The sequence below is a fragment of the Equus quagga genome, chromosome 5, assembly GCF_021613505.1.
Source record: "Equus quagga isolate Etosha38 chromosome 5, UCLA_HA_Equagga_1.0, whole genome shotgun sequence".
Lineage (NCBI taxonomy): Eukaryota > Metazoa > Chordata > Mammalia > Perissodactyla > Equidae > Equus > Equus quagga.
Genome location: NC_060271.1, coordinates 84,658,627 through 84,684,413, shown reverse-complemented (window position 1 = coordinate 84,684,413; position 25,787 = coordinate 84,658,627). Strand labels below are relative to the sequence as shown.

Here is a 25,787-nt window from a genome sequence, read left to right as displayed (position 1 = left end):
AATAAGTATTTTTAAACATTGATAGATGATCTATAGTGATTTTAAGTAAACCTGTTTTTATCAAATAGTTACTGATTCATTATAGCTTCGAGTCATTAGAACACAGTTTTAACAGATGCTAAAAAGGGGCGGGGTCTTCAAACCTCAAAGATGAATAAACATCAAGGATAGCTTTTCCCAATCTGTTCCACTAGAACATCCTGGATGCTCTAAGCTGTGAGGATTCAAATGCTCTGCCTAACTGCCACTCTCTCCAAGGGAAGAAGAGAGAGAGGAAAAAATTCTTTGTCCGAGGTTGTCACTCTACTTGGCTCAGAAAACAGGGCCATCAAAACTATCAAATGAATTTTTGAGTAGGGCAGTTTTCTTGACTTCCATCCAAGAGGAGCTAGGTTCTGAAGAACCAGAAGGGAACAGCTAAAAGTTGCTTCTACACAGAGCAATTAGTGGCTTTGGATTATAGACTCCAGTAAATCTATGAATAAAAGAAAACCCAGGAGGAATCTATCACCAATAACGACGAATCCTCACTGAAGAGGGAATTGAAGCAAAGAGAGGGCTGGGCCCAGATCACAAGCATTTCTTAATTTAACGCAACCCAGCCCATAACTCTGAACATAGGCAGTGTCTCACTCAATATCTATTGATCACTTCCAAGTTGAATGATATGAGACCCTTGGTATGGCTGTGGCTCTGTATTCCTTTTCCTTCAAAAGGGAAAGGAGGACTCTAAAAACCATGTAGTCACTCTGGACCGATGGCTCATGGTGCTTAACAGCAAAGGGGCCTCTGGCGAGCAGTGGCCACAACCCTGCGGGTGATTAGCATTGTCGAATGGCAATGATCAATATGTCCAGAGTGTGTAATGTAACCAGAGCTGAACAAAATCTACGCTGCTCTGAAATAATCTGGACAGGACCTGAGTTAGTCTCAGCTACACAAATCAGAGGAAAGTAATACATTTTCACAGAAAAAGCCAATAAATCAAGAACCTTAAAAGAAATATTTTTATATACCAGCCTGTCATCGTTTTTTGTAGGCCTCAAGGAAGAAAAATAATATAATGGAACCTAAGATTTCAGCAAAATCAGAGCAAATTAGCTATTCTGCCTTTAATTCACATTACTAAGTCACACTATTTTTCTGACCACTTTGACAAAGTGAACCCCGTGCTGAGTGTGGCATCCACCAAGGCGTGGAGAGAGAACCCCGTTTACTGTAAGACTGCAGAATTTAGGCTTTAGTTCACGCTAACATTTTTTAAGTAGCTTTTCTTCCACAACTTAAAAAAAATGTTAATGAGAAGGAATAAAAAGGACCCTTACTTTGAAACTGAAGTATTTTTTAATATCACCAAATGCTATTATTAAGTATGCACTCTATATGCATGTATACACATATAAAAATAAGCACTACAGATGTGGGCAGGAAAATTCTTAGCAAAACCCCCACATATTTCAAATACTGTCCTTCCTCATTATTGTCCTCTACCATAATTAGCATATTACAGCATAACAGGTGGCTTTCATTTATAGAATGCAAAATTAATGAAATTTAGAGATGGTCCCGTCTCAAAAAACAAATTGGCCAGTCTAAAAAAAGCGCACCCCTTAATCTACAAAACAAACAGAAACAAACCAAACAAACTGCCTTTATGTTGGCTTTCCATATTATCTGACTTTCTGAATTTACTTTAAGTGAATGTAAAACATTTACTGACAGTTTACAGTACACATACCTCAAGGAAAACAAATCATATATAGGCTTTACAGGAAAGAAGAAGAGAAACAAAGACTGCCTATTTTTCCAGCTTGCTAACCCAGCTCTGTTGAATGCTCTCCGAGTGATAGCAGAATTTAACACCATAGACGGGCTGCTCCACAAATGCTGCGTCTTAGGCAAATTTATGGGCAGCGTGTTATAGGTCCTGACCCAGTCATTTTGGACAGACAGACCAGAAAAGCATAAATAGGACTGCTATAAACTAACTATAGCATCTGTCCCTAACAAGTAGGACACAAGAAGTATATTTTAAAAATATGAGGAGACACTGAATGGACTGTCAACACACAGAGGAATGTTTAATATACTCAAATAAACGAGATATGTGCCTTAACTAGCCAGGCATTGTTTAAATTTAGTGAGTGAAGGGAGAGAGAGAGAGGGTCAGACAGGCGACACAGCCTCCCAATTATGCAGAACAATCCTTCAGATCATGTGAAAGCTATAATTAACCGTTGTTACCAAATCCCCACTACTCTTTCTCCCACCTAGAAAAAATTAATGCATGAGTTCAGTATGAGCAAATTATGATTTGCAAAACATAGACATATTCACTCAGTAGAGGAATAAAGCTTTCTTGCATTAAGTCACGCATCTTGGAGGGTAGGAAAAAGCAAAAATCCAACAAAAGAAATAAAATACTTATCAGTAGACCACCTCCTTGAGCTCACTGCTGCTTACTCATTTTTTTAAGTTTTAAGCTACGCCCCCCCCGCCCCCCAAAAAGGTATATCACCTCTGCAAGCTGTTCCCAAGGTAGCATGTTTTAAACTCAGGGCTTAACAAAAGGGGAGAGCTAAGACCATTTCTATCTGAATATCTAAGGAGAAATTTGTTTTCAGAAAGGGAGATGAGTGGACACGAGCTCTGTGTCCATGAAAAGACCAGGGGTTACCTCTCTGCCCTTGCACGTGGCACATACACATACACAAACATGCACACCCCAGTACTTTCCAATTACAATGACTTTTTTTCTCCCTTAAAAAATGTCAAAAGAAATCATCATCGGAAAGGTTAGGCAGAAGAGAACAACGAGAAAATAAAGTTCATGTAAACAGTAAGCACATACCTGCCGGGCGATGCCATTGCCTCTACATGGTAGAGCCCAAGTGCTGGGTATTAGCATTATTGCTACTATAAAGCTTCCGATAAAAATGGATCGTCTCCTGCGGACCTGAGAACCAGCTGGCTGCTTGAGAAGTGGTTTCCCCCATATATGATTCAGTCTCCTTGACAAATATACTGCATCGTACTGGATGAGTCATCCGAGGGTTAGTCCGCATTTTATAGGCCTGTTGTGTCATTATTCACATTCAACATCCTGCTTCTCAAAAGTGGAAGCTGGAAGCCTGACAGCTGACAGATGCTTTTTCCAATTAAAATATTGTTTTAAAAAAAAATTCCTGTAAGTTATGATTATCAATCATTGATGATACTACGAAATGCCCAGGAAGTAAATGGCACAGCTCAATACCCGAGATTACAGTCTGTAGAACCACAAGTGTAAATGGTTCACCCGCCCGATCTCCCATCCAAATAATTTTTATTCAGACTTGAGAGCAAGGACTTCCCTCTTTTAAGCCATCAGTGTATTAATGCAGGCATAGGCCCTATTGTTGTATGTTGTAGGGTTACCCAGTTGCAGCTTTGTAAAAACTACACATCAAAATTTTGGTCCTGGATTAATTTTGTTAGGTAAGATAGTAGCTCTGTGTTTATAAAATGACTACCTTTTGGAGAAAATACATCAGGGATGAAATGATATAATATCTATTATGAAATATTTAAGCCAAAAGAAATGTGGCAAAATCTTGATAACTATTGCATCTGTGTGGTTGAGGATATGAGAATTGGCTATATTATTCTCTCTTCTTTCGAGTATCTTTGAAAATGTTCACAATAAAATGTCTTTAAAATTAAAAAAAAAGTTTCAGTCCCTACAGTCTAATTTGTACCCAAATGAGGCACTTTTTCTAGTTGGGCATGAACATACCATAGGTGTGAATGGGGTACCATTCACACAGTGCAACCCAGTGGCCCTGGGGGTGTGGGAGCTTCAAGCTGGAAGGGATGATACTTGTGTCCCAAGGCCGCTGTGAGGGCTGCATCCACCCCCTGAACAAATGCCTGGTGCCTTCTCCTCCCAAGACTGTCTGGTGGTTGTTTCTTCATGCTTTCTTTGAGGACACAAGCCCCAGTCTCACTGGTGAGTTCATGTTTGACATTACAAAGGAGAGGTGACTATTTCCAGCTTCCTTATATGGTTTTGGAAATGCCCTATGAGAGGTTATGTAAGTCATATCCACATCCCTTAACACCAACAAATGTCTCTGTTAAGGTGGCACCCTGTTTGTTTGACTCACTTCATGCTTAAACTGGGTTACTTAAACCACCTGAAGAAGAGGTTTTGATTTCATGACTGCAAAAAAACCAGATATGCAGGCTCCAACGTATGTTAAACGAAACCACTGCTGAAATTAGAGGTCATTTAAAAAATGGTCTGTGTCACGAACAAGTCACCATAGGATACTTGAAATACAGAAGTCCCTCGAAAGCCTAGGACCTCTGGCCTGCTCTCTTTAGTTCTGAAACTAAAGGACAGGAAGGTATGTCAGGCTGAGGCCACCAACTCAGTCAACACCAAGCCCAGTTGTCAAAGGACACTGTCCAAGAGGACCACAAACTGGCTGCAAACAGTTGTGACAGTCCCCATACAACATTGAACGCTAACTTCACAAATCCAGACAGTTTAGGACTGTGTGTGGGCCTCAGCTGAAGCCTTCCTTGGTTTTCAGAAATGCTTTCCTCATAGGACTGCAAGCTACAGGCTTATCAAAACGTCACCTCGCGATCTAACGATAACCTTTCACACACTTGCAAAGCATGATTTACCTTAATTGCAACAGGTAGAAATAGGGGGAATTAATAAACTTCTAGCCTAATTTGAGTTTCTCTAGGTATTTAAAAAAAATAAGTCCATAGTTCATTAAAGAATTTTACAATTCAGATTTCACTAATTAAAAATACAGAAGTAATAGCAATAATAATGTGTACACACACACAGAAGGAATGATAATAAGGCAAATATGGTAAAATGTTAACAAATGGGGAATTGAGTATAGAGAAATCCTGTGTACTGTTCTTGCAACTTTTCTGTAAGAATGAAATATCTCGAAATAAAGTTAAACACATACTCACAAACACAAAAAAGAAAATAGATAACCCATTACCAAAAAAAAAAAAAATTTATGGATTTAATAATCACCACAGTTGTTGCTGCTGCCACCCTCACCCATTAAAAAAAATCTTGGACCGTAAGGAAATTTGCCAAAACATTAACATTGGGAAATGCCTCTGGGTTAGGGTTTCTCAAAGTGTGTTCCTTGCAAACAACTTTTTAAGAGACTCTGAAAACAAAACAAAAAAACTAAACAAACATTTTGGTAAAATGATATACTATATCCTCAAGGATACAGTTCAAGTTTGTTCAGTCTTGCATTTCACAAATTTGAGTACCTCTCCATTACGGTCAACACAAGCTGAAGACAGCACTTTGGGAAACACTGCTGTAGACGATGGGATATGAAATACTTTATTTCTGATCTTTTATTCTAAGCTTTCTTCAGAACACACTTTATAATGATAACAAAAGACATATAAACCTGGTTTCTGCCATCTTTAATGAACATTTCTATTTGGTTGACTTGCATGCTAATGACCTCCACTAGTCAGCAAACAACTTGGAGTATGGGATGATCCATTCTCCCTGGACCGCACTAGATGGTGGCCTATGCTACCAGCAGGGGCAGCCACGGAGCCTACACCTGTGTGTAAAACAGGTTGTTGGTGTTGGTGTTTCTGGTGAGAGGCGGCTGGCCCTGGGTGAGGCCATCCCAAGGAGCAGCAGATTGCTCCAGGCCCAGCTCCACTTCGCCATTTTCAGAGTACTGGGTTTTGGAACCTGGAAGCCAGACTGGATGTCTCTGGCCTCTGAGCTCCTCATGTCTTTACGTACTCATCTCTTTGCACGGATGGGGGTGTGAAGAAGCAAAACTAGCTGGGAAGCGCAGGAGAACAAGGCTTCCAATTTCTTATAACTCACTAATAGAGTCTTATTTTTAAAATTCCTGCCATGTATTAATTTGTACAACGGTTTTTAGCAATTATCTGTTTATGTGGTTTTTTTTTTTGGCTAAAGTCCAAATACTGGCTAATGTCAAGATCTAAAAGCAAATGTGGATATCAATGATGTAGGTACTGTAGGTTGTACCATGTAGTGGTAAAGAGTATGAGCCTGGAGTCAAGCTGTCTTAGTTCAAAATCCAGCTGGGCCTTTATTTATTTATGTTATTTAACTTCTCTAGGCATCTATCTTCTTTATCTGTAAAATGGGCACAATATTACTAATTACTTCACAGAATTGTTTTGAATGGGATAAATGTGATCATTCAGAACAAGTACTTTTAGCACAGGGCCTAGGCACAAACAGAGGGCTCATTAATTCATGCAAACAACGAGGACGTTTGTAAGTTTTATGAATTTAAAACCTCAGAGGTAGGCAAATTATGGGCAGCCACCACACTGATCTGTTTACATATCATCTATGGCTGCTTTAGAGCTACAAAGGCAGCGTTTGAGTAGTTGTGACAGAAACAATATATGGTCTTCAAAGCTGAAAATATTTATTATCTAGACCGTTACAGAAAACGTTTGTCGACCCCTGGTGATCAACATTTGCGTAAAGAACCAGGTCTCTTCCCTATAGAAGTTTTGGTCGTTAGTCCCTTATTCTGCTTAATGTCTCAATCTAGAATCAGATACACAAGCATTATTTATGGTGATGTGATCCACATGAGCTGTAGCTCACACTTTCCTTACAATGCAAAATACACCACTGCGCTCTGTCTCATGGCAGGTGGAGAAATCTTCAGAGCGTGAGACCGTCTGCTGGTCATTCTGCCTTCCCTCCCTCCTGACCTGCCCACTCAAAGAGGACGACCTCCCTGACTTCAGAGTCCAGTGACCCCAGCTGATGTGTGAGTCCACAGCCATGCCTCCCCTCCCCCAAGACACATCTGTGCATTATGTTGAAACCACATGTGTCCCCAGAGCTTGAAGCAAGAGGTGAAAGATGATCTGGAAGAGGCATTCAGCAAACTGAGCAAACAGAAATGAAGGATGCTTTCAAGGGGGCTGGACAGCCACAGGCAGGATTAATACAGCACGAGGGGCATTTAGAAACGAGGGCTGCAGCAACACCACCGCTGCCAACAGGAGCCCAGTAACAAGACTGGGGGCCAACCCAGAAAAACGAAGAACACTCCTCAAAGGCAGGTCCCAAGACACGTTCCTGCATCCCATCATGCTGCCTATTTTCTTTGGCAGGAAAGCTTGTTTATTTGGAGAAAATGAACCCACAGCATTAATGGATAATGCAGGTGAAGGGACTCATGGGACTGATCTCTGGGAGAGGAAATTTGAACAAAAGAAACCATTCTAACTGCCTTCAGTTAGTTCTCTTATTAAAAAAAAAAGTCTTAGCCAGCTGTTCGGACACAGATTAAATCTGGGATGTACTTAGATACACAGTGTCTTTCTGGCAGTCACTTGTTGCCTTACTGGCAAACATCAACATCTTCCCAAAGTCAATCCAATAGAAAACTGCATATGTTAAATACTTAAGTGAATGAAGAGGGCTGAGCTGGGCAAGGAAGAGGGGGAGGCAGATGACTTCTATTGTTACCCACTGAGAGCAGGATTTCAGAGACGGTACACATAGTGACAAATCTCACTTGAGGCCAAGTCAGTTTTCAGCCGTGTTCCTAAAAGTGTAACTGGCTGGCACAGGGGTCAAAGAAGACTCTCTCCAAAACTCAGGCTTAATTTGGGGAGGTTCAGCTCGGCCAGAGCCAGAAGACCCGCACTGATTAAATGCCTATCGGCTATTATGCCAAGCAGATGTTTTTTAATAAGAGACCATCTGATGTGAGGACCCTTCAGAACTAGGCTTGCGGATTCAGCTGGGTTTCTTCAGGGAAAGGTGAAGGGAACTCGCATTCATCCACTGTCTGCTCTCTTTGGGGCGCTCCACATGGTTATTTCAACACACCCACAAATCTCGTTCCTCGATCGTGTGGAGGAAAAACAGGCGGCTGAACTACTAGGTTGATTGAGTCTAGATGGTCTGAATTTCTCCAGCACAGGATGCTACACAGACAGGGCAGGACTGACAAAAGAGAAAAGGGATCTGAAATGCATGAGAAATACAGCAAAGTCGCTCTGAGCAATGATGGAAGGAGGACTCGATTAGTAAGGAAAAGGGTTATGGGTATGTAGTCGAGTCGGAGGCTAGATGTCCAGGAGACTAGTTTCCCCTTCAAGCCTGGAGACCAAATAGGGCAACAGGGCTTGGCTTCAAGAGAAACCAAACCTAGATCTATGGGTGGAATTTTAAGTTCAAGGGACGAAGCTGCCTCAAGACCCAGAAAGAGGATCCAGGGAGCGCATAAGGGGTGACCATTTAATGTATTTAATATCTGCCAGGCTGAACAGTGAAGTCTGTGTTTGAAATCTCCTCACGTTTGGACGGCTTATTCCTCAAGGTGACTTGTACCATGACTATCACGGCACAGACGGAGCATGCTGGACCCAAATCCGCCAATCGGCCCAGCTCAGCCCACTCTGTCATTTCCCTAACTTCAGGCCAGAATTAGACCTGATGCTGCTCAAGGACTGTATAATTCCAGGAACAGTCTTCAGAAGAGAAATCTACCAATCACCTTGATGCTGGTCACAAACAACTTATCCAAGACAATGGTACCTTCCTAGCCAAGCAAACCTTCCACGTGGAAGCCACCTCTGTTCATCATACGGCAATACAGATATTCAGCTGTGGAAATGGAAATCCCTTCTGAAAACTCTCCAGAATACTCTTTAATCATTCACCTATGTAAACAGCATATATTATTATTGGTCTTAGAAATCATGCAAATTCATTCTGTTGGGAGCCAGTAGTTTGGGTCTAGTTTGCCACTAGTTATATGACCTTGGGCAGTCACTTAACTTCTTTGTATCTCAATTTCCTTTTCTAGAAAATGTGGGGCTTAAACTAGTTCAGTCTTTGAAGCTCTAAGACTGTACAAGGAATGGACTGGTAACTGAGAAAACTGCCTAATAATACAAGTAGCCAGAGGAGAGAGGAGCACAAAGAAAACTGGGCAGTGCTGGTGGATCAAGACCAAGGGTTTAAGGGGAAAGCTGCGTTCCTGACTCTGGATCTAAGAGGCCAGCCTAAACTAACACACCAGTCTAAAAGGATGTAGATCTCACCCCAAAGCTAGAACTGACTTCTCCTTACAAACAACATTAGTCAACAATAGCAGCTAATGTCAACATTAGCTGTGGTTGTATCATATGCAAGCACTGGGTCTCAGAATTTCACAAGACTTCATCCTAAATGAAGACTCAAGAGAGGGAATCGGAATCTAGCACATCCTCTTCTGTCTTCATGGCAATCAGTACCACGATGATTACAGCATTTTGTTATGACTTGCATGTTGCCTATGCCATTGGACTTGAGATTCTTGAGAGAAAGTTTTTTTTCTTTTTCTTTTCTTGCTTTGTAGCTCAGTGCCCGGCACACGGTAAACCCTTGGTAGACTGAGTTTCTTTCATGCATTCAACAAACACAGACTAACCTTATTGGCCTACATAGCGGGTGGAGATGAAGATTATACGAAGGGAGGAAATGACAGTAGGTGGTAGCAAACTTTTGTAATGTGTGTTTTTTCTTTATTACAAGAAGTGATAAGCTCACTGTAAAAAATTTAGGAAATGCAAAAGAAGACATTCACCTGAAATGACATCTAGGTGGTAGAATTTAAGAGCATTATAGGAATCTATACTTACGTGATGCATGTCTGCTAATTTAATGTAATCTTTGCCACTGTCTGAATCCCATTAAAAAATAATATTCCCCTATTTTTCTACTCATACATTTCTGGTAAAAACAAAAGGTATTGTGTGCAGGGTTTTTTTCCCTGATTTAGTTCAGAGGGGCAAATAAATAATTCACAGATTTCACACCTGATGGACTTTAGATATTAACTAAAAAAACTAGAAGAGCAGCCTAGAATTCTAAAATGAATCTTAGACATATCTAGTTCTAGACCAACCACACTTGACAGATGAGGAAACTGAGGCCAGTGGCCAAGTTTCTTGTTCAAACTTAGTTGTAGGAGCTAGAAGTGGGCCCTAACCTTCTAAGTCCATTTTTCCTTACTAAGAATTAGCTACCTAGCTAAAACCAAAATCATCCCTCAATTCTGGCACACCGTTAACTTCTGGTTTTTGAAAAGTAATCAGAGAGGATTCCAGAACAATAAAAGTAGATGACTATGTCCAGAATATTCACCTGCACTAGAATTCTCAGGCACTAGGTTAAATAAAGTACCACAAGGGCAGCCAAAGTTACTCATTACTCTGAAGACTTGTTTCTGACTTTACCGTAAACATTTTAGTTCTATCAGAAATTTTAAAAATGGGCCAGTGAACCTGAGTTAGGGCTCACTAGTCAACAGATTGCAAACTATCAGATAAGGCTTACAGATCCAGACTTTGGCATCAATTTTCTCCTCCTGGTTCACCTGAATTCCACTTAGGAAAGGCACAGTTAGCGGGCATTCAACTTGCTTCAAGTATTTCCCCCTCTCAGGAACCCTCAAGAGTGGCCATAAGAAAACTTGCTGGGAGAGAGGAGGAAAGGGGGAAATCCAAAATATCTCACTAAGCAAAGAGCCTTGCTCTGCATGGTAGTTAAGGTGAGTGCCTTACAGGGGAGCTTCGCATCCGCACAGTCAACCTTCCAAATGTAACACCACCCACTCAGCGAGAGAACAGGAGCAAGAGTCTGAGTACATTTAAAGAGAGAAGAGGTTCTTCCTCTCAATGAACACATCTGCTGGAGCTGGCCGAGATTTGGGGACCCACTGTTCATGTGCCTCTCCTGGTTCACAGCCACCCTTCTGTGACTTTGGAGTTCCAAGATGCAGTACATATGCATCTTTCAACATGGACTTTAAATGCTAACCAAGCACCTCATTTGGTGCTCTGTCACAAAAACAGTGATCTTTCCCAGAACTGGAGGAAGAAGTGAAAGAAGTGTATGCTGGCCTCCTATAGAAGTGTCAAGGGTAATTATGACCAGATGTGCTTTTCATCATGTGGACAGCTCTACTCAAAAGAGGAAGAGATCTGCGGGAGAGAGACCAAGTCCCTGATCAAACCTCAGCTGGATCAGTACTCACCCCTAGAACGGTACTCAGTGCAGGTCTCGTTCAAGGAAGAACAGGGACCGAGAAGGGCTTACCCACTCTCTTCACTGAGTTGCCATTTAAAAGGACAGCCTTCTGGGGCTGGCCTGTGGCCAAGTGGTTAAGTCCCTGGCCCAGGGTTTCACTGGTTGGGATCCTGGGTGCAGACATGGCACCGCTCATCAGGCCATGCTGAGGCAGTGTCCCACATAGCACAACCAGAAAGACCCACAGCTGGAATATACAACTATGTACTGGGGGGCTTTGGGGAGATGAAGCAGGAAAAAAAAAAAAAAAAGATTGGCAACAGATGTTAGCTCAGGTGCCAATCTTTAAAAAAAAAAGTATAAAAGGACAGCCTTCAGGTTTTATTAAAATAAGTATCAGGGGCTGGCCCCGTGGCCGAGTGGTTAAGTTTGCTGGCTCCACTTTGGTGGCCTAGGGTTTCGCTGGTTTGAATCCTGGCCGTGGACATGGCACCGCTTGTCAGGCCACGTTGAGGTGGTGTCCCATATGCCACAACTAGAAGGACCCACAACTGAAAATACACAACTATGTACTGGGGGGCTTTAGGGAGAAAAAGAAAAAATAAAATCTTTAAAAATATAAATAAAATAATTAGATAGCTAAGAGGGAATGGATAATGAATGTGGGATTCACCTATTTTATAAACCTAAAAACCAAAGAGTAAGCCCCAAATACACAAACTGGAAAAAAATTTAAAAGGTACATGTGTGGCAGAATGAATAGGTCCTGAGTGTCCTTGAATTTCACCTTTCAAAATATTTTAAAATATGTTTAAAAGGAGGTTTAACCTTTGGCGGGGGGTTCACGCCTCCCCAAAGATTCTCTCTGCCCCTCTTTCTCCACTCAAAAGGAAGAAAAGTGTTCCATGGATTTCATTTGTTTGCTTCCTATGAGCCCTGGAGGAGTTGTCCCTGATACTAAGAATGTGCTGAATGTGAAGAGCAAGTCTTAACATTAGAACATTCCAAGCCATCAGGGTGGGACCAGTTCAGCTCAAAGGGATTTTGCTATCGCTCAATAGAAGCTGGAAATAAATACAAACACACAGACGATATGGCACACAGGATGCCAAGAGATAAGCAAAAGACTGCAGAACGACTGCCACGGGAAGGGAAGCCATGCCCCCTGCCCCCCGCAGCTCCTCCCACCATGCCTCCTCCTCAGAAGACTGCAGCTGGCTGTGCTGGAGGACACAGGCAGCCCACCTTCCCTGTCCCCACCCATAAACTTTAGATGTTGTCAGTTCAGTTTATATTTCAGGGTGAGGAAGGAGAAAAGCCCATGGGCTTCAGGATAGACCAAATATGTATAATATGCTGCTGAGCAAGGCATCATGGGAAGAAGATGGCATACATTCCATGGGCTGGTCACAGCCTCACCGGTCCATGTCAGAACGGATGCTGGGGTGTTTAACTACAGGGAAGCGGTGCTCCGAAGCTTAGGAAACAGATTAACTGGGGCATAATGTCATCAATTTTTCTGTACAATGTAAGTATAGATGTATTTCTTCTTTTTACTTTAGTTAATTGCTCTGCATAGGTAACATATTCATGATTCATGATAAATTAGAATATAAAAAGGTATACTCCCACCACATCCCAGCTGCCTTGTTCCTTCTCCCACCCAACAAGCCAACAGTAACCACCTTTTAAAAGTTTTTGTGCATTCTTACAGGGTTTATGCAAATATAAGCAAACTTAAATATGTATTCTCCTCTCACCCCTTCTCACAAAAAAGATAGCATATTATTCACATGTTCTAGACCTTACTTTTTATCCCTTGAAGATGTTTTCATATTGGAATATAGACAATTAATCAATTCCTTTTTTATATCTGTACAATATTCCACTATAAGGATGTACCATGGTTTATTTAACAAGTCCTTTTTTTTTTTTTTAAAGATTTTATTTTTTTCCTTTTTCTCCCCAAAGCCCCCTGGTACATAGTTGTGTATTCTTCGTTGTGGGTTCTTCTAGTTGTGGCATGTGGGACGCTGCCTCAGCGTGGTCTGATGAGCAGTGCCATGTCCGCGCCCAGGATTCGAACTAACGAAATACTGGGCTGCCTGCAGCGGAGCGCGCGAACTTAACCACTCGGCCACGGGGCCAGCCCCTTAACAAGTCCCTTCTTAATGGACATTCAGGTTTTTCTGAACCTTTTGCTATTGCAAACAATCCTGTGATGAACATCCTTATATATTAGAGTTGCCTTTACATTTTAAGATGCTTGTTTACTGCTCTGGAGTTCCCTGACCATGATACAGAGAAAGAAGGAAGAAATCTTCACAACTGCAAATCCATCTGAACTCGACAAAGCCCTTCTAAAGCAAAAAGTATAGTTATGGAGAAATAAACTGAGATCTGGATTTGCTATGATGCATATACGGGAGGCACCCAAAAGACATTTGTGGAAGGAGTGAGGCAGAGTTAAATTATTTAGGTTACTCATTCTCCATCCTTATCCTCCTCTTGCTAACCCCTCAAAGCCTCGCCACCCATTCATCTTTAGGGCCATCCAGGCATCTGCCCCTCTAAGAAATTCTAACAGCATTCTATCTGGTAGAGGAGGCACACTGTGCCAAAGTGGACACTGGTGAGGTGGCTGGTGCTACCTTCGAGGGCAGAAAGTAACCCTTCCCCTTCCCTAGTCGTTATCTGGACCTGACCCCAGAGTCCCGTTGGAGGTGAAGCCACACAGAGGCGTCTGTAACCCTAGGGCTGAGCTGTTAGCTGGTGCCGGCATCAGAGCCCAGGGCCTAGGTGAATCCGCAAGAGGTAACTCACAACGCAGGATGCCTCAGCAGAGCTCAGAGAGGAGCCAGAGAGGCAGTTCCAGCCCTTCCCAGCCACTGCCTCCAGCAAAGGAGCAGGAAATTCTAGGCTGTCCATGAAGCTGACTCATCCTCTTTCCACAAGCATCCTGAAGGTTCTATTCTAAGTTTACCAAAGGGAACATGCCTTCAGGCAGAAGCAGAGCAGCACAGAAGTGGTTGTGGCTGGGGCCTCATTGAGCATTTCCTCTGAGACAGGTCAAGGTCCCACCAGAAGGGCTAAGGAAGGTGAGGAGGAGAGAGACCATCCTGTAATCATCAGCTGAGCCAAATGCTATTTACATCTCTTTTCAGACATGCATATGCTTCATTACCTGTGTGTGTGCACAATGACAGCTTAATTACCCGGGGGTTAAAGTCAAACTATTAGAAATGAATTATACTTGTTTGGACTCTAATTGGACTCAACGTATAAAGCATTTTTGAGACAAACTGGAGAAAACTGAACATGGATTCCACATTAGATGAGATTAAAGACATTGTTAATTTTCTTTTTTTTTAATTTTTTTTTTTTAAGGATTGGCACCCGGGCTAACAACTGTTGCCAATCTTTTTCTTTTTTTTTTTTCCTTTCTGCTTTATTTCCCAACCGCGCCCCCACCCAGTACATAGTTGTATATCTTAGTTGCAAGTCCCTCTAGTTGTGGGATGTGGGACGCCGCCTCAACGTGGCCTGATGAGCGGTGCCATGTCCGTGCCCAGGATCCGAACCCTGGGCCGCCGCAGCAGAGTGCGCGAACTTAACCACTCAGCCACAGAGCCGGCCCCAAAGACATTGTAAATTTTAGATGGTATTATGGATTTTTTTAAAAAGTCCTTACCTCTTAAAGATACGTACTCAAGTACTTATGGGTGAAATGATGCCTGGGATTTGTTTTAAAATACTCCACCCCACTCCCAAAGTGTGTGTGGTAGGGTGGAGAAAACATGAACGACTGCTGGGTGATGAGTACATGGGTCCTTTACCCTATTCTCTTTACCTTTGTGAATGTTTACAACATTTCATAATAAGAATACAGGATGTTATGATAGCTATATGCCACTGAGACCTTACTACTGACCAGAAAGGGCAGTTCGGCCCCTAGGGGTGACACCTTGGTCCCAGATAATCCAGAGATGATAGAGTTAGGGACCACACGAAAGCAAGTCAACTCAGGAAGTAACTACAACAGAAAATTTTGTTATCCCATCAACTAAGACACTGGTTTTCAATCTTGCCTGCACACTGGAATCACCTGGGAGGTTTTTTTTTTTAACTGGTGCCTAATTGAATTGTATGGTGGACAGCCTCAATTTCTGGATTTTTCAAAGTTCCCCAGACAATTCTAATGTGTAATAAAGTCTGAGAATCAGGGCTCCAGGAACATAACAGGGTGGTTCAGGAAAATGTCAGGGCTAAGCGTGAGAGGTCAGTGGCAGCTGGACACTGACAAGACATTTTCATATTGAGGTATATGGGGTAACTATTCGAGGTGACAACTGATTCAACTTGAACTAAAAAGCCTGACTTGTGGCCTATCAAACACACAGTGCACATCTGCTTAATCATTAAAGTGAAGAAGGTACTCTCTTAAGATAAGAATGCACATTTCCCCTCCTACGCCCTATTGGTGACACACTATTGGTAACTCTGGATTAGTCCCTTTCCTGACATCAGGGTCATGTTGACTCTTAATTTGCAACTGAATACCTCTTTGAAATTTTGATGAAAATGTATCCTGGTGTGTTTAATGTACGTTCTTTGTTCTAAAAAGGTATAAGACTGTACTGAAACCCAGCCTTCCCGGCTTATACTCCTCATTCTGGCTCATAATAAACTCACCCCAATTTTGATTTATAGGTTGGTTATGGATTATTTGCGTCGACAACACTCTGCTCAAGCTTGCCTGTGACCACCCTTGGTCTAATTATCTGTCTCTCCGGGGTACCCAAGTCTGGGGTCCTAGCCAAGCTTCCCTGAATTATCGGTGCAATCAAGGATGACAGCAGAGATACAGTAAAAACTAGGGCTCTGGCAAACAGATTAAAACCAGAAGCTGGGCCTCTTTTAAATTCAGAAGAGAGATGACCTGTTATCAAGATCAGGACTGCAGTTCACATCGACATTCCATTGACTGTTCTCTGACCCACCTGAGCGTTAAGTGACAATGGGAATCTTGCTGAGACCTGCCTATATTACCTACAGAAAGGCTCCTGTTTTAAGAGGCCGAAGGGTCTTTGGCAGCTTAATTTGCTATAGATGCTGGGTGGTGGAGCCCCAACAGCTAGCCTTATTCAAAGCAGGGAGGAATTGGCGGTCTCCTCTTAGGAGTTCACGCCTCACCTCACAAAGGGAAATTTTCCTGCGGCTGGTGGCGTGTTCTGATGCATAACTGTGGGCCTCTGCCTACTTTCCTGTGGCAATGGGGTTAATTAATTTTGGTGTCATCTTCAGGGCCTTGGGAAAGGCAAGGGGTTTGCATCTGTTGAGGCCCTCCTCCATGTAACTCCTCTGACCCTCCCTCATAACAAGTATAATTATGTTCCCATGCTACAGATGAGAGAGGTGAGGCCCAGGTAATCCTAGTTATGACACCATAGTCAACCCAGCAACAGAGAGCAGAGCTGGAGTTTGACCAGCTGAATCCCAAAGCCCCATGCCCTCCAAGATAAACTTTAGGACATACTAAACACGGCACCTCTCATTTCCACCTGTAGGAAGTAATCCAAAGGTTGTTTGGTGGCCCAGCCCTCCTGGATGAACTCATTAGTCATCATGAGTGTGAAGATACAAGACCCTTGAACTTTCTTTCATCACTCTCCTCGGTGACGTACATCTTTCCTCCACCCTGTGAGCCCGAGCCGAGTGTTGCTTTCTAGTCTCAGCAGTCCGTGGCAATACTGAGGATGAGTGCTCCCACACGCCCAGCTTTAAGGTCCTGGCTGAGGATGCCAAATGTAGGGCCCTTCCCTTAACACACACCCACACCTTCAGATTTCAGTTCTGCTTATCACAAGGTGTACACAGGCCTGGAATGCAAGCAACCTGTGTCCAAAGCCAGGTTTTGGCCTCTACTCCTTAGACACAGGGAACCTTCCGCTATTGGCCCCACTGGCAGCTACACAAGCCCCAAATACAAGGCCCAACTCAGCTGCCAGTGTTACTTAAAACAGTAGGTATAGGGCAGGCTCGGTGGCACAGAGGTTAAGTGTGCACGTTCTGCTTCGGTGGCCTGGGGTTCGCCGGTTCACATCCCGGGTGCGAACATGGCACCGCTTGTCAAGCCATGCTGTGGCAGGCGTCCCACATATAAAGTAGAGGAAGATAGCACGGATGTTAGCTCAGGGCCAGTCTTCCTCAAAAAAACAAAAAAACCTAGGTATAAATAAGCCTAATTTTTACTCCAAAAACACATCCTTATAGGTCTTAGTCAGTACTCACCCCTCCAACTCCCGCCTCTAAAGCTTTTGCCCTGGAGATTTTACTAGTGTCCAAAGATGCTGTCCCAAGCCAGAAGGTGCCTGGAATCCTAGTCTTATAATAAATGAGCCAGCTAATAAAATTTAAAAAAAAAATCCATCCTTAACTTTTTAGTTAAGCACCATTTTTTAACTTACAGTGGATCCACCGCCAAAGCTTATTCCTGACTTATTCACCAAACTTAGCTCTAATGAACTTAAGGCCATTCCCAACTTAAAATCCACCTTCACAAGATAAATACTTAATATCATCATCTTTTGTCTTCTGAAGAGTTCCAAAAAGGCTTCTGAAAATGTTTCCAGCAAATGGTTGCAAGATCAAGATGGAGCTTCCTGAGGTGAGCTCACAGTTTTGAAAGATAGAACATTCAAGTACAAAGGTACATATTCATATTCAAAGGTTCTAATATGTTTGCCTTAAAACAACAAAACTCAAGCCACACGATCCTATCTGCTGGTATATTTTGTATGATTGTAATCCATCATGCAGCATTAAATGGCATTAAGATAATCATAATGAAATGTCAGCTGACATCTATCTGATGTGCCAAGTATGGTATGCTATGCCTTTATGTGTCCTCTTCAATTCTCACAGCTGTTCCCCGGGCCAGGTACTACGAGTGTCCTCATTTTACAGCTGGAGAAACTGCCACCCAGCGAATGAAGAACCCAACCCGTGGAGAGGTGGAACAAAAGAGCAGTCTGACGCCAGAGCATATAGCTCCTTAACCCCTCTGCTCATTTCCAAACGTCACCAGGTTAGCCGGCCAGCTGTGGAGTAGCCCTTTCTGCACCAACACAACAGCCACGTGGGGAGAAGGGTCCGCAGCACAGCATTTTAAAACCCATGTGAGAGGGAGTCCTCCCAACAAAGCTCAGAGGCACTCACAGTGGTCCTTAACTCTTAGCTCGGCTGGTTCAGCAACCCAGAATTGAACTCTCCCCCAGTGCTGCGTCCCAGCCTGCACCAGCAGACATGTCAATGATAAACAAATGCTCGTGCAGAATGAACAATACGTACACGTGCTGGTCCGGGCAGCGCAGAATGACACACTAGGGTTAAACACTTGGCTTGGAGGCACACAGCCCAGGCTGTACTCCCTGCCCCATCGACTTCCAGCTATGAGTTCTCGGGGAACTTACTTCATCTTTCTAATCTGCAGTTTCTCCATCTGCAAAATGGGGAAACGATGGCACTTTCTCTGGGGTATCTCGAAGTTTGTGATGCCAACTCACTGTTCAACATAATAAAGCACTTCGCACAAAGCAAGCACTTCATAAACGCTGCTCCTCATGTCGATTCTTCCAGCAAAGGTCCAGTAGACGACCGACAGCAAGGGTGGACAAAATGTGTCAAAAGCACAAGGTGCCTCGGTGCAGGAATGCTCTGACAGTAGAAGCCCCCGGCACTGCTGCCCAAGCGGAGAAATTTCACCATGGAATATAATGATAACTATACAATCCAGCAGGTTCTTCCTGGACCTCTGCAGCTAACGTGAGACTCCTCCTTACACAGGGAATTACTTGGGGCTTTCAAAGACAAGTGGAATTTCCCCCCACTTTTCCTGAAATGCCACCCCAACATTAGGAGGTTGGGTGTGGTTCTGTACTTTGCAAAGCACAAGTTTCCTACGCTTCACATCCACTTTGTGTTTTCCCAAGATATGTTTACAGTTGAGTAACCACTCGGGGAGTGGTGTGTAACAGTGGCTTCCCAGGCCTCTCTGGGCAGTTCCCGGGTGGGCCCTGCAAAGGAAGGATAAAAAACAGCTACTGGAGCCTGACCTGGGGGCAGAAGAACAAGCTAAACAAGAAAATAAAAACAAGCCTCTGGCCAACACCATCTCTGCAGGTCCCGCGCTCACAGAGGGGAAGAGTTCTAAATTTGAAAGAAAGGCTTCCAGGAAGGAGGTTGGTCGGCAAAGCAGGCTGAGACAAAAAATTAAGCCAAGAGGGGTGCTTTTGAAGAATTTAAAAAAATTCCTGCTGTTGCTTATTAACTTATTAACCCTTTGCCTAGGAATAGGCTGTCCACCCACTGCCCTGGGCAGTCTACACTGAGGGCTGGGTCACAGCCTCAGCCAGGCCACCAGGGAGAGGGGCCTCCACTCTCTCCCCACCCTGGGAATGTACTATTTGCTTCAAAGCCACAACCGGCAGCCGAACTACAGCACAGGCCAGCAACACTGTCCTACAGAAATGTAACGCGAGCCACATCTGTAATTTCAATTTTTCTAGTAGTCACATTAAAAAAGTAATAAAAAACAGGCAAAACTAATTAGAATAATACAGTTGACATAATCCAATATAGCTAAAATATTTTTGTTTCAACAAGTAATCAAAATGAAATGATTACTAATGAGCTATTTTACATTCTTTTTCCTCGTAGTAAGGCTTCAAAATCCGACGTGTATTTTACATGTACAGCACAGCTCAGTTCACATTGGCCTCATTTCAAGTGCACAACAGCCCAGGTGGCTAGTGGCCCGGGTACTGGACGGTGCGGTCTGGTGCAGTGGCCATGGTCTAGTGCAATAATTCCCAATCCAGTCACCTGAATCCGCAAGGGGGAGGGGTGGGGCCTTGTGCAAAATGTGGCATGCCAGCCCCACCTTGGAAGGCCTGGGTGAAAGGCAGCTGGCTTCTCTCCAAGTTCCGCTGCAGCACAAGCCGCCACCCACGCAGCCCGGTGCCCACGCCTCTCTGCAAGTCACACAACAAGGCTTACATTTAAAAAAACACCCATCGGCATGCTAGCTTGGGATTTGTAAGCACAAAAAGTAGGAGACCAAAGAAAGTCTCCCAGAGGCAGGTGGACTCACTGAGCCGATGAGTGAAATACCCACGCCTCCTTAACCAAGCTTGTTTATTTGTCTGTCGGGTCTGAACTTGGCCCAAGCTTCAACATGGCTTTTCTCTCTTTGTGCCCAGTCATGAGCACCAAGCGTACTCTAATTCCCTCAACTGTGAAAGGAGAGGGAAGCTACGGGCCCCGTTTATGGTTGGAAGATGCTGTTAAGAACAAATTACAGTCCAGTGAGAGGTATTTTGAACTCTTCGAAGGAGCAGAGACATTTCTGGAGCTATTATTCCCCTCCGGATACTCAGGGCATTTAAAATTTCCTCAAATAAGGCCCTCTGCAGCTGTCTCTTTATCTCCCTGGGACTCTGGCCAGAAAGAAGCCACCTTTAACCTGGAGGAGGTGGGCTGACCTTGGCCATGAAAACCCACAGCAGTCCCTCCCCACAACTACCTGGGCTTCCTCTGGTCTGGGACAAGCCTTTCTGGTTTAGCCTTATTTACTGCGGTGCCTAATTGAAATCTCTCAAAGGAAAAGTCTGATACACCAGTATGGAAAAGTTCTCTTATCATTTGGAGAAAATAATTTAGAGCTGGGTAGATAAACATGTACAGGAAATACTTCTATAGAGGTCTTGATCCTCTGAAGATTAATAACCCACGGAACTGGAGACCAGCCTCAAACTCAGAGGAAATAGGCAAGTTATAAAAACAGGAAGAACGGGAAGTTTATTTTTGGATGAATATTTGTTCTAGTGAAGCTCTCGATACTGACAAAAACCTTGATCTGCAGGTCATTTGCTGCAGCTGAGCAGCTGCAGTGCATGTTTCCACAAGCTGTCCCACTAGAGATTTCCGCGTCTTTTTGGAAAGGACCTCGCCCCGCTCCTGCAAACATCTGCCTCACTGCCACTGGCTTAGGGACCCCTTTCTCCTGCATTCCTGCTGGTGAGCAGATTCTCCAGCCCAGCTCGAAACCTCCGCCATCTCCAAGAACCTTCCCCGCCTTTGTCCGCAGTGCCCTGAGCCAGCCCATCTCCACCAGGTGAGTATCTCCACTGGCTCTTAGTATCTGCCTCGTCTGGTCCAGCATGAATTGATCAGCCTCCCTCCATGGGCTACCAGCCCCTCTGATCTCACCAGCCTCTCCAGTTCTCCTTCAACAATCCCTGTCACCATGGCTCCCCACTGCTTCTAGAATAAAGCCAAATGTTCTCCAGTTTGACAGACAGAGCTCTTCACAACCTGGCCCAAACACTGCTACAGCCCCATCTCCATATGCAGGACCAGCTTCGTGATTTGTGGGACCTGCCACAAAAGGAAAATTATTTGCGGGGACCATTGTTCAAAAATTATTAAGAATTTCAGGATGGCAACAGTAGAGCATTAAACCAAGTGTGGGACCTGGCTAAGGGCGGGGCCCGGTGTGACTACCTAGGTGAATGCACGTGAGGCAGGCCCCTTCCATGTGCCTCCCTCAGACCAACCCCAGAAGGTAGCGGGGTTGAAAAGAACCCATCTCACCTCTCCTCACTGAAACTCATCCCTCCCCTCAAAGGTGACTTCAAGACAAGGAAATCAGCTTCCACCCTCTCAGGTGACCCATTCAGATGTCCATTCCACTGAGCTCTCTGGTCCTGATTTATAGTATGGTTATTTACTTACCTGTCTCTCCTCCACACCTCAACTAGATCAAGAGTCCTAGGGCTCTGGGTTCATTGCTTAGTCATTTCCGTGCCCTCCCCTCCCACCTTTCCAGAACAAAACTGGTACACCTTAGGTCTGCTATAAATTTTTACTGAATGGCCATTAGGAATATTGCTCCCCACCCCTAATGGCCACTTAAAAAGTCTCCCATGACCTTGCCTAGTGACCAGTTAAAGGAAAAATTTAAAAATTCCCTGCAGATCTTGCTTTTACATAAAAGGAATTGCCCGGGCCCTCTGGAGACAGAATTACGGAACGAGTTTGAGGGTGTCTGAACAGGAACTTCCATTAACTGCCATTATGAAACCTACTGGCCAGACACAAAGACTACACATGTTGACTTTGGCAGTGGCTTCATAGGTGGCCCAGCTGGCACGGTGGCGGAACTTTCACCACCTCCCTGGTGGCTGCCAGCACCGTGGGGGGCGTGGTAGAGCGATGGGAACAGCAAGGCCAGTACTGCCTTGTTTCACCTGACTCCATCTGACACAGGCCGGGGTCGACCCCAGAGAGGAGAGGGTGACCCATGTTTAATTCACTACCCTACCAACGGCCGTCAGCAAGTAGGAGAAAGACAAGAACCTTGCGTTTTCTTACCTAGAAACTTTAAATGAGATCTCATGTCCCTTGAAATGATGAACTTTTCAGGGAAAATGCTTGTGGGCACTTGAATTCCTTTTGAGCAAAGCAGCAGAATAAGGCAGGGAGCAGAAGAGATGAACGATGATCACCATTGCCCCTTCAGTGCAAACCTGCTTTATAATTTTTCAAGAGGAAGAAAAACAAGGCTGGCCCAGTGGTGAAGTGGTTAAGTGTGAACATTCTGCTTTGGTGGCCCAGGGTTCACTGGTTCGGATCCCGGCTGTGGACATGGCACCACTTGTCAAGCCACGCTGTGGTAGGCGTCCCACATATAAAGTAGAGGAAGATGGGCATGGATGTAAGCCCAGGGCCAGTCTTCCTGGGCAAAAAGAGGAGGATTGGCGGCAGATGTTAGCTCAGGGCTAATCTTCCTCAAAAAACGAAAAAAAAAAAAGAAAAGAAAAGAAAAAAGAGGAAGAAAAACATTGGAAATCCCAAATAGCTTCCTACACATTCAGGCAAAGCTGATTTCTCCAGCAATTGTCAACTGATCATGCCCATGGGAGATGGTGAGGCCAAGAGAGGGGGATGATACTATATCAGAAAATACAGGCATTAACTTTGTGTGCCCTCTGCTATTAGAAGACCTTCACCAAACCCAGTCAAGGAAGCTCCCTCCCCCCAGAGGCCATTCAGTAACAATAACGACCGTAATAGCTGCAGCCATCATTTACTGAGCCGGGTACTCACTAGGGAGGAGCTGAACCACTTATTCTCTAGCACATCTTCTCCTGGCACTGGGGACAACCTGTACTTCTCTTGTTTACTGGTCTCCCTGCTTATTGTGTGGCTCTCTCTTAAGAATGTAAGGTCACCTCTGATTACCCAACACCCAGAACAGTGCTGCCAACCTAGTGAGCTCTGCATGTAATCATGAATTTGTCAAAAATAGACCATCTCCATCCTTCCCGTATGGCCCCCATTTTACAGAGGAAGAGAAATCAAGTGACATACTCAGGCAGTCTGTCTAAGGAAAGACATTTCAGGTTTTGGCTCTTCAGCTATGACTTGGTATGTTGAGAGCACTGTTGTTTCAGGAGGCCCTGGGCATAAAAGCATCTTTTACAACGTCCACTTTAGATCCTGCTTCTCCTGCCACATTTCACCCAGCAAACATTTCCCACGAATGGCTCTTTAAGAGGTAGTTTTTGTGTTTTTTTTAAGTTGAAGCTGGTTTTAATGTTATAGAAAAATACCTCAATTTGGAAGTATTCACTGACTACCCCAAATATGTAAAACCCCAAGGTAGGGCTGGGGGACCCTCTCCCATGACAGGGTGATTGTGCGGCAAGTATCCTAACAGCCTTGCACGGTGTGGGTTACGTGATACTCAATCGATGCTGGTTCCCTCCGTTGTGGTAACAGAATACTGAAGAAAGAAGTGCCAAATGGCTACCAGAACAATCTCCTCCGTAGCCTGTGTTCGCAAATCTCGGTTGTGCTTTCTCTTTAAGGATGTAGTCACGGATGTCCAGCTAGGGCCACCTCAAATGTAGTATGAACTCCCTCCAACAGAGGCTTCGAATTTTCATATCTAATAATTTGTAACCTGATCAGTTAGTTTTTGCACAAAATAATGGTAAGCACACCCAGGTCTCAGTTTACTTAATGGGGAACAACAGCTAAATACATTCGATTTTGATACCAACAAGTGAAAAATAATACAAAAATTTCAAAGCATGCTGGGAAATGATTCAAAATTATTTTTGAAGTAAACAGGACCTGTGTTGGAAAGGTCAGTTAACTGTGTCCATGTGAACTCCAGAGCGAAGACAGTATAGCATTTGGTTACACAAAATCAGAAATATTAATCAACCCATGCAACACAGGATGAATATTTGTTTCCAATCTGGATCTAACAGTTTAGACTATTAAAAATGCAAATTTCAACCTAAACATAAATATATAAGATCAAGTAAAAAAGGAACTAATAAACACTGAAGAACTAGGAAGAGCAAATACCTAAAAGCCGCCATGAGTTAGCAACGAGGCTCCTGTCTCAAGGACAACAGGTTTAGCTCCTTACACAGCCAAAAAGAACCAGGCCAGCGCCTCACCCACGAGCTGTGTTCACTCCCTTATTTTAATACAACGTGTCTGGGGGGAGAAGTTCAACCCAAGCGAATCCAGAGATTATGAAACGCTGAATCTGGGCCCTCAAGGTAAGGATCGCGTGTCTCCCATCAGGGGCAGGGCCAAAGACACTATCAGCGGGTGGACGAGTGGATGAGGTAATGCCAGCCCAGGGCGCCATGTGGGCAGGCCACCCCGCCCGTGCCGTGCCTGCCTCCCAGCTAAGGGCCCTGCTTCTTCTCCATCCTGGGCTGAGCTCAGATTAGCTGAGGCTTGTGGCTCCGTTTCTGGTGACTTCTTGAGCCTGCAGAGCACAGAGAGGACCCTCACAAACAGCTCTCCTGTTTGCCGTGTGAGGGTGACCGGGAGAGGGCCAGGTCTCCTCGCTGCGGGGCTTACATGTGTTCTTAGGGGCTGTTGTCAATGGGGCAGAAAGTCCCTCAGTCCTCTCTAAGATCCTTCAGTCCCCTCGAAGACTACTGCTGCAGATGAGGGACCAAAACCAGGAGGAGGGGAGGTGAAAAAGCAATTCTTCCCCTAAACACATGCAGACACAAGCGCATGCTCCTGTTGTGTTCTTGGTCATTTCCTAGGTACCCAAAGCAAAACCCAAACCCTGAGCATGTGGTCCAATATTATAAACTTATATATTATATATTATTATTATAATGTATATTTAGAATATATTACTATGACTTTAATTAACTGATCTTCCTCAGTTTAGCTTCTAATCCCCCCCACCATCACCCGCCTTGGCTTAGTGGTACATTGCTCTCCAGGGCAGCCACACAAGCCACCGATTCAGCCAGTATCCACAGGCAGTGCAGGCGAATCACTTGGGGCAGCTGATTCTGGTTCAGTAGGTGGGGACGAGGACTGTGCTTGTCTAACAACTCCCTAGGGATGCCGGCTCTGCGGAGAGAACGGTGGGCACCGGGGCTCTGGGAATCCTGACTGGCCAGGCCTATCCTCTCACCCTAGCTTCTCAGGCCCCCATCCCTCTTTCCTCTGAAGGATGAAAGGCCCTTCGCTTCACAGCTCTGCCCCAGCCTCAGGAACCCACCTGGCAATTCTCCCCTGTTCTCACCCCAGCAGATGCCGCATCGTCCTTCCAGAGCCGAAATAATACAAAGATATATTAGCCTTTTTTTTTTTT

At 44.2% G+C, this 25,787-nt stretch overlaps 1 protein-coding gene across 2 annotated transcripts in view; it reads right to left on the bottom strand.

Annotated features, from left to right (window-relative positions):
* The window catches only part of SPRED2 (sprouty related EVH1 domain containing 2), a 114,083-nt gene that overhangs the window by 51,322 nt on the left and 36,974 nt on the right, over positions 1–25,787 (bottom strand). The window contains exon 1 of one of the 2 annotated variants that reach the window (XM_046661107.1): positions 2,852–2,883. The exons of the other annotated variant lie outside the window; for it this stretch is intronic. Coding sequence (XP_046517063.1) covers positions 2,852–2,868 — 17 coding nt within the window. The 5' untranslated portion in view covers positions 2,869–2,883. Of the gene's footprint in view, positions 1–2,851; positions 2,884–25,787 lie in introns of those variants that run through there. 2 annotated transcript variants of the gene reach the window in all.